An 8,320-nucleotide genomic window follows, 5' to 3' on the forward strand; every position below is an offset into this window, starting at 1 on the left:
GGGGGGGGGGCCGGGCAGTGAGGCACCCCTGCCCGGTGGGTTGTGCCTCAGTTTCCCCACCTCAGACCTCAGTAATGGGGGGGGGGAGGCTGCTCCTCAGACCCCTCCATTCTGGTTTGGGGGATGCGGGGAGGTTATGCTATGGGGGCAAATGGGGTGGGATGCTCACCGCGGGGGGGGCCAGGACACCTGGGTTCACACCCCCCCCCCCAAGCTGTGCTGGGTGGGTGGGGGACTCTTACTGGTGGCCCTAGTTTAACCAGTGGGGCCTGATTTCCAGTGCCTCCCTCCCAGCTGGGTCTATGGTGGGGTTGGGCAATGAGGGTGGTGGGTGCAAGGGGTGCAGAGGAGGGTGCTGGCACCCGGGGGGGTCCCCTGATGCCAGGGGGGTGCTGGGGAGGGGGTCAGGTCAGGGTCTCCACCCCGGGGTGGCAGTGGTGGGGAGGGAGGCCGGGCAACCCCCCCGGCCCGGTAGCCCCAGCACAGGTAGAAGCCGAGAATACTGGGGGGGGGGCGGTTGGGGCAATGGGTTTGTTTGCTGGGGGGGAGGGGAGTACGTTGCCTCCCCTCCCTCCCATTTTGGGGGTGCCCCCCCCGTGGTGGTGCCTTTTGTGCTGGATTGCGGGGGCCAGGAGGATGGACGGGGTCGGGGGGGCGGTGCTGGCGTTTGGGGGAGGCAGACAGAGGGACGGAGGGGGGGGGGATGGAGCAGCCTAGCTGAGAGAAGGGGAGGGAGGGGGGTGATTGGGGAGACCCCAGAGTCCTGCTCCCCCATGCCAGGGGGAGTCCTGCCCCCCCCACCCCCAAGCCCCTCATTCACTAACATTGCTGGCTTGTTACAACCCCCCTGCCCCGATGGGGCCAGCAGCTCCCCTCAGTGCACCAGGTGGGAGCAGAGGGGGGGTCCCTCCTGCACTTGAGCTGCCTCAGTTTCCCCATCACCACTTTGTCGATCAGGATCCCAGTTCTGGGGGGGGGAGGGGGGCTGTGACAGGGATGATTAACCCCTCCCTGCCTGGGAAGGGGGTCTGGGCCACCCCCAGCTCACACTGTACCGGTGTCTGCAGAGTTGCGGGCTGGGCCAGGGTCCCGGCCCCTGCAGTCGGCGCGTTCCCTGCCTGGGACCCCCCATTGCCTGAAGCATTTCCCCGTTGACCTGCGCACCTCCATGGACGGCAAATACAAGGAGATCGCGGAGGTGGGTCCTGTGCACTGAGTTTGCCAGGTCTTAGGGGGGTGTTTGTGGGGGGTGTCTCGCCTCCATCCTTCCCCCTCCCCTCTTCTCCCACCCGTGACCCCAAACCCTCCTACCCCCACCTTTCCAGCTTGGTTTGGGGAGGGGGGACCCCCACAACCGTTCCCCTCCCAACCCTGCGGGCTGAGACCGAGCACAGCTCATGACAGGGATGATCCGGGCAGGAGCTGTTCTGCCGCTCACTGGCCGAGAGCGAGATGCGGACGGCGCCCTACGAGTTCCCGGAGGAGAGCCCCATCGAGCAGCTGGAGGAACGGCGGCAGCGCCTGGAACGCCAGATCAGCCAGGACGTCAAGTAAGCCGGGGGGGTTGTGTGTCATCCCTCCCCCCCCACCTCCCCCATGGGACGGGGTCCCCTCATGGGGACAAGTCACCACCACCCACCCCAGGTTGCCCCGGGGGGGCTGTCGGTCCTCTGTGCCAGCTCTGTGTCCTCTCTCCCGTGGGTGTTGCGCTTGGTGTCCCCTTTTTAATTTATTTTTTCCGGTTTCTGTGTGGTTTTTGTTGTTTTCAGTATTAACGGGGTATTTTCTCTCCCCGGCCCCTCTCTCCCCCTCCCCTCGTCCTGGCTGTCCCCCACCCCAACCCCGCCGCTGCCTGCTTGTCCCCAGACTTGAGCCCGACATTTTGCTCAGAGCCAAACAGGACTTCTTGAAAATTGACAGTGCTGCGGACTTACAGTGAGTGTCCGGCTCGGTGCCACCGGCCGGGGACACGGAGGGGGGTATCGGGGACCCCCTATTCCTGCTCTGACCTGGCCTTCCCCCACTGCTCCCCCAAACACAGAGCTGAAAGGTCCCAACCCAGCTTCTCTCGCTGGCACTGAAGGGGTTAACGCCCTCGGGGGGGGTTTAGGGGTGGGGGGGTTGGGGTGACCTGGGGGGGCGTCCCAGCCCCACTGGTGGCACAGGACCCTGTTGTGGCCCTGTCACCCCCTACCCTGGTCAAGGGGGGTCTGATGCTGCGTGTCCTCCTTCCTCCTGTCTCCGCTTGGGAGTTGTCTCTGTCACGAGTTATTTCGTTCTCTGTCCTCCTCCCCCCCCAACCCCCAACTTTTCGTTGTGCTCGTGTGGGGCTGGGGGATGTGTCTGGGGTGGGGGGACAATGCCACCGCCAATAGGGATGCGAGTGGCACCCAGCTGCCCAAACCTGGTGGTGACATCCCTGGGGACAACGTCACCCTCCTGCCACCCTGGGGCTGGACTCAGTCCCCGGGGCGGGTGCTGGTGCTGCTCCCGGGGGGGACACGGGGACACAGGGATGGGGACAGACAATGTCACTGTCTCACCAGCCACCGTCTGTACCCACAGGCTCTTCAAGGAGCAGAGCGAGGACCTGGTGGACCATGTCCCCAAGGAGCGGGAGGCACTGCTGGAGCGGGAGTTCCAGCGCGTCACCATCTCCGGGGAGGAGAAGTGCGGGGTGAGCCTCCCCCCACTATCCACCGGGGCCGGGCGAGGGTCTTCAGGGTGTCAACCCCACCTTGGGGTGGGTTTATTTTGGTGTCCTCCTCCCCAGGTGCCCTTCACGGACCTTCTGGATGCAGCCAAGAGCGTGGTGAAGGCGTTGTTCCTACGGGAGAAGTACATGGGGTTGTCCCTGCAGAGCTTCTGCAAAACCACTGCCCGGTACCTGCAGGAGCTCTCTGAGAAACCTCTGGAGACCCGCGGCTACGAGGAGGTGCCCGAGACCCCCGTGGCTGCTGGTGAGCACGGGATGGTGGGGTCTTCACCTGGGATAGGGTGCTGGGGGGGCTTTTGGGGGAGTCATCCGATGATGCACGTCTCATTGGGTGTCTCCTGGCTGCAGATGCCCCCGTGCACCCCCCGTTTGCGGAGCAGCACCCCTATGAGACATGGGACCCCCAGACCATGCCGGCTGATCTGGGCTTTGGGCTGAAGATGGTGGACGGCGTGGTGCACGTCTACACCAAGCAGGACCTCACCGACAAGTGAGTTGTGAGGCAGGGGCGACAGTCACTCACTGGTGTGATGAGTTTGCTGGGGGGCTGCCATGGGTGGCACGGGGCACGGAGGGAGCCCCCTGGACTGTGTCCCCGCATGTGACCCACCTCCATCGTCCCCTCCCAGGAGCACGGAGCTGGACCTGCCATACCCCGACCTGCAGGAATTCATCGCCGACATGAATTTCCTCATGGCTTTGATCATCAACGGGCCCATGTAAGGAGAAGGGTCCCACCATGGGCATGTCTTGGGGGGGACAGAACCTTGGGGACAGCACCAGAGGACATGGCGGTGGCTATGACACATGGTACTGGTGCAAGTCCCATGTCTGTGTGTCCGTCCTTGTTCATGGTCACTGTGCACAGGGAGGGGGGCCAAGAGTCCAGAGCCACGTCCCCTCATCCTGGTGGGCACCAGCCTTTTGGGGGTGGATGTTCTCCCTCCTCTCCCCCAAACTGACACCCCCTCCCCACCTTGGGCAGCAAATCCTTCTGCTACCGCCGGCTGCAGTACCTGAGCTCCAAGTTCCAGATGCACGTGCTGCTCAACGAGATGAAGGAGCTGGCGGCCCAGAAGAAGGTGCCTCACCGCGACTTCTACAATATCCGCAAGGTACCTGCTGGGTCACGGTGGGGGTCCTGCCTTGTCCCAGGAGCACTTGGAGGCTCTGAGGGCTGAGCATCACCTCTGGCCGTGCAGGTGGACACCCACATCCATGCCTCGTCCTGCATGAACCAGAAGCATCTCCTGCGTTTCATCAAGCGGGCCATGAAGAAGCACCTGGATGAAATTGTCCACGTGGAGAAGGGCAAGGAGCAGACGCTCAAGGAGGTCTTCGAGACGATGAACCTCACCGCCTACGACCTGAGCGTGGACACGCTGGATGTCCACGCGGTATGAGGGACACCCCTAAATCCTGGGGATGAGCAGGGCCCCCAGCCCATCTCTGGCTGGGGGGGGGGATCTTCTCGAGGGGCTGTACCAGGGTGGGGTGGGGTATGCTGGGGGCTCTGGATAGGGATATTGCGGTGGCTCTGGGGCGATGAGGGGTCTCAGCTCACATCTGTGTCCCCCTGCCAGGACCGCAACACCTTCCACCGCTTTGACAAGTTCAACGCCAAGTACAACCCCATCGGCGAGTCCATCCTGCGAGAGATCTTCATCAAGACGGACAACCGTGTCTCGGGGAAGTACTTTGCCCACATCATCAAGGTGAGCAGCGGCCCTGATGGGTGACCCTCCACATCTCCCTTCTTCCAATGCCCATGGTGGCAATGCCACCCACATCCCTCTTCCCGGTGGCTGAGGGGTGACATTTGCCCCTCCTTGGCAGGAGGTGATGTCTGACCTGGAGGAGAGCAAGTACCAAAACGCCGAGCTACGGCTCTCCATCTATGGCCGCTCCCGGGACGAGTGGGACAAGCTGGCCCGCTGGGCCGTCAACCACCGCGTCCACTCCAACAACGTCCGCTGGCTCGTGCAGGTGCCCCGGCTCTTGTGAGTAACGTGGGGGCAGATACCCTCAACCGGGGCCATGTCCTGGGCAGAGAGACCAAGGACACCCCCCGAATGCCGGGGGGGGGGGGGGGGATGGGACAGCTGGCTCTGAGCAGGGTCCGTCCCCCTGCAGTGATGTCTACCGGACGAAGAAGCAGTTGGCCAACTTCCAGGAGATGCTGGAGAACATCTTCCTGCCCCTCTACGAGGCCACCGTCCACCCTGCCCAACACCCGGAGCTGCACCTCTTCCTGGAGCATGTGAGCACCACATCCTGCTCCCGGGAGGACATGGGGGACACTGGTGACACCCGTAACCCCTAGCCTGGACCCAGCTTGAGGGCTGGGACAGATCTGCTGGGGGGGTGACCATCCCACCCTGGGGTTGTCACTCCCACAGGTGGATGGTTTTGACAGTGTGGATGATGAATCCAAACCAGAGCATCACATCTTCAACCTGGACAGCCCCTTGCCAGGCAACTGGGTGGAGGAGGACAACCCACCCTACTCCTACTACCTGTACTACATGTATGCCAACATGACAGTGCTCAACCACCTCCGACGGTAAGGACACCTTGAGGTCTCTGGAACCTCCGCCCATCCTGGTGGGGGGTCTTGGGGGGGGTCAGGTGGTGATGGTCAGCCTCACGTTGTAGGAAGAGAGGCTTCCACACCTTCGTCCTGCGCCCACACTGTGGTGAGGCTGGCCCCATCCATCACCTCGTCTCGGGCTTCATGGTCTCGGAGAACATCTCCCATGGCTTGCTGCTGCGCAAGGTGAGCAGGGACAGGGGTGCCCGTGGGGGCCGGGCGTGTGGCTGGGACCACCCCTCACCCTGCTGTCGTCCCCCCCCCAGGCCCCTGTCCTGCAGTACCTCTACTACCTGGCGCAGATCGGCATCGCCATGTCCCCGTTGAGCAACAACAGCCTCTTCCTCAGCTACCACCGCAACCCCCTGCCCGAGTACCTCTCACGGGGGCTCATGGTCTCCCTCTCCACCGACGACCCCCTCCAGTTCCACTTCACCAAGGTAAGCGGTTGGGGAGGGGGGTGTCACGGGCCACCGACCCCCCCAGAAACGGCTACGGGGTGGCCACCAGCCAAGCCACGGTGATGGGACAGGGTTGGGTGGTGGCCAAGAGCAAGGCAATGCCGATGGGCTCCAGAGGATTCTGAAGGTCCAGAGAGGGTGGGAGAAGCTGGGGACCCTATTGTCTCTGAGGGGGTGGCCCATGGGTGGGTGCTGAGGCCGTATCCCCCCACCCAGGAGCCGCTGATGGAGGAGTACAGCATCGCCACCCAGGTCTGGAAGCTCAGCTCCTGCGACATGTGTGAGCTGGCCCGCAACAGCGTCCTGATGAGTGGCTTCTCCCACAAGGTAGCGCACCCCCATTCCCACCGGGACCCCCGAGTACCTTGTGGTGGGTGCTGGCAGCACCCAAGGGTGCAAGGCAGCTGTGGGAGCTTCTCCTTGCTCCTCCCCAGGTGAAGAGCTACTGGCTGGGTCCCCACTACCTGAAAGAGGGTCCGGAGGGCAACGACATCCGTCGTACCAACGTCCCCGACATCCGTGTGAGCTACCGCTTCGAGACGCTCTGCCAGGAGCTGACCCTCATCACGCAGGCGGTGCAGACGGAGGAGCTGGAGACCATCCAGGAGGAGGACGCTCTCACCATCACCTCCACCCTGGGCACCCACTGACTCCCCACCCCGGGCTCTTGTCCCATGGCTCCCGCGGGGACCCCTCTTGTCACTCTGCATCCCTCCAGGGCTTTGCCGCCGTCCCCCTCCTGCTACCTCCCGCCCTGGAAACGGGACGCTCCCCACTGCTGTCCCCAGCACCCCGCCGGTGCTGCCGTGGGGGGGTCGGGGTTTGCTGGGTTCTCTCTGTTTCTTGTTTTTTGGGGGGTCTTTTTTTCTTGTGTTTTTTTTTTTAACTGGTGTCTCCTTGCTGGGTTGGTCCCTGCTGGGCTTGGTGGCAGAGGGACGAGGCTACAGGAGGTGACATGGGTGCAGGCACCGCTGGGGGGGGGTCCTCAGGCTCAGGACACACTGACAGGTTGAGGGACATCAGTGCTGGGTGTGGGGACATTGTGGGGGACCCAGCCCAGCAGCAGGTCCCAGGTCCTGATGCTTTTTAATTGCCTGCCCCTCTCTCCGTCCACTTTCTCGCCCTGCAGGGACATGGGGACAAGCCGGGCAGCACCCCAGGGACCCAAACCCGGGCTCTCTGCACCCCCAGGCTCCTCTCGCACCCTCGCACGGGGATGTGACATCAGTGGGGACCTGGTGGCCCAGGGGACATGGGGTGCTGGCTGGAGGGGACAGTGCCCAGTGGAGGATGCTCCATCCTCCTCATCACTGCAGAGTGAAAGGCAAAGGGGCTGGGGTGATGCGTGTCCCCGTCCCCCACGCTCCCAGGAGCTGTTTGTGGCCCGGATCGGGCTGGACGAGGCTTCTTTCTTCCCGGTGGGGCATCATCCCGTCCCTGCGTGTCCCCCCGCCCCGGTCCTGCCTCCCCCTGCGGTCTGGAGCCGGCGGCTGACGCTCCCAGGAAAACATGATGGCGACTACAAAAAAAAAAAAAAAAAAACAAACAAACCCCAACCAACCAAGCATGAAAAATAAAGTATTTAAGTAAAAATACTTAAATTTAAATGTGATGAGGGGGTGGGTATCACAGCCCCAGAGGGAAACTGGGGGAGCAAGAGCGTGGCCCCCACAGATTGCCCCCCTATGGTCGTTCCCCCCACCATGGCTTGGCTTTGGGGATAGGGTCCCCAAGTGATGGGGTGCCGGGGGCCGGATCCTGATCGTCGGGTGGCAGCCCCAGCGCTGGCCTCATGGCTGATGGGACACCCTGGCACCCTGCCTGCGCCCGGTCACGAGAGGGGGGAGGGGAAAGGGGAGGGTGCTGGGGGGGCTTGGCTTCTTCATCCCTGCCCAGTGTCCCTCCAGAGCCAGAGCTGGGTGCCACGATGGTGGTCACACTGGGATACTGGGACATCCGTGGGGTGAGGTGGGGGGGTGATATGACAATGCCTCGCTGGGGAGGTGGGGGGGATTAGGGGTGTGGGGGGGCTGCGGGTCCCAGGGTAGGGGGTGGTCCTGGGGAGCACAGGGGGGGTGTTGGTGGGTGCCAAAAGGTGGGTGCTGTGTCCCCCCAGCTGGCCCATGCCATCCGCTTGCTGCTGGAGTACACGGAGACCCCCTACCAGGAGAGGCAGTACCGCCCCGGCCCAGGTGAGGGGAGCAAGCAGGGTGTCCCCCCCCATGTGTGTTCCCCCTCCTTGGGACCCTTGTCACCCTAGTGAAACCAGCCGAAGGAAAAGAAACTCCCCGTTTCCGCAGGGTGAAAGTGCAGCCTGTCCTCTTGTCCCCCTGTCCTCCTCCTGCCAAGTCTGGGGGTGGCAATTTGCCCCCCCCCCACTCTGCCCTGGACCTTGGCCACCGCTCAATGTCCTCCTTTATCTGCCCAGGGAGGGTGCCCGGGGGGGGGGCACATGGCTGCTCCTGGGGCAGAGTGCACACCCCCTCCACCCATGAATTTGCTGTGGGTGTGATGAGTGGGGATGGGGGGTCTGGGGGAGCCCCCCCCCCATCT

At 63.5% G+C, this 8,320-nt stretch overlaps 3 protein-coding genes across 4 annotated transcripts in view; all 3 read left to right on the forward strand.

Moving 5' to 3' along the window:
* Positions 1 to 1,078: 1,078 nt before the first annotated feature.
* Positions 1,079 to 6,539, forward strand: AMPD2 (adenosine monophosphate deaminase 2). 2 transcript variants are annotated; one of them, XM_010584584.1, is made up of 17 exons: positions 1,079 to 1,198; positions 1,420 to 1,550; positions 1,867 to 1,935; positions 2,566 to 2,677; positions 2,774 to 2,960; positions 3,065 to 3,206; positions 3,346 to 3,435; positions 3,702 to 3,831; positions 3,919 to 4,113; positions 4,300 to 4,431; positions 4,553 to 4,716; positions 4,850 to 4,976; positions 5,116 to 5,279; positions 5,372 to 5,492; positions 5,573 to 5,746; positions 5,984 to 6,094; positions 6,202 to 6,539. In XM_010584584.1, the coding sequence occupies exons 1-17, from the start codon at positions 1,169 to 1,171 to the stop codon at positions 6,415 to 6,417; spliced, it is 2,295 nt and encodes a 764-aa protein (XP_010582886.1). In that variant the 5' UTR covers positions 1,079 to 1,168; the 3' UTR covers positions 6,418 to 6,539. The 2 variants fall into 2 exon arrangements, with proteins under 2 accessions (XP_010582886.1, XP_010582885.1); XM_010584583.1 differs by lacking the exon at positions 1,867 to 1,935 and having other exon boundaries at positions 1,091 to 1,198.
* A 1,155-nt stretch (positions 6,540 to 7,694) lies between these two features.
* LOC104842444 (glutathione S-transferase Mu 1-like) overlaps positions 7,695 to 8,320 on the forward strand; it is a 5,012-nt gene continuing 4,386 nt past the window's right edge. The window contains exon 1 of the mRNA XM_010584774.1: positions 7,695 to 7,730. Within this exon, the coding sequence (XP_010583076.1) occupies positions 7,695 to 7,730 (36 nt within the window). The remainder of the gene's footprint in view (positions 7,731 to 8,320) is intronic.
* Positions 7,891 to 8,320, forward strand: part of LOC104842413 (glutathione S-transferase 2-like) — a 1,703-nt gene continuing 1,273 nt past the window's right edge. The window contains exon 1 of the mRNA XM_010584742.1: positions 7,891 to 7,959. Within this exon, the coding sequence (XP_010583044.1) occupies positions 7,891 to 7,959 (69 nt within the window). The remainder of the gene's footprint in view (positions 7,960 to 8,320) is intronic.

This window comes from Haliaeetus leucocephalus, unplaced genomic scaffold (assembly GCF_000737465.1).
Source record: "Haliaeetus leucocephalus isolate CR32 unplaced genomic scaffold, Haliaeetus_leucocephalus-4.0 Scaffold1000, whole genome shotgun sequence".
NCBI lineage: Eukaryota > Metazoa > Chordata > Aves > Accipitriformes > Accipitridae > Haliaeetus > Haliaeetus leucocephalus.

Bases quoted from the DNA above. Each gene is read 5' to 3' on its own strand.
- AMPD2 (XM_010584584.1), top strand. From the start codon at position 1,169: ATGGACGGCAAATACAAGGAGATCGCGGAG. The intron at 1,936-2,565 runs GTGAGTGTCCGG...CTGTACCCACAG, and splicing joins GACAGTGCTGCGGACTTACA to GCTCTTCAAGGAGCAGAGCG. The intron at 4,977-5,115 runs GTGAGCACCACA...TCACTCCCACAG, and splicing joins TGCACCTCTTCCTGGAGCAT to GTGGATGGTTTTGACAGTGT.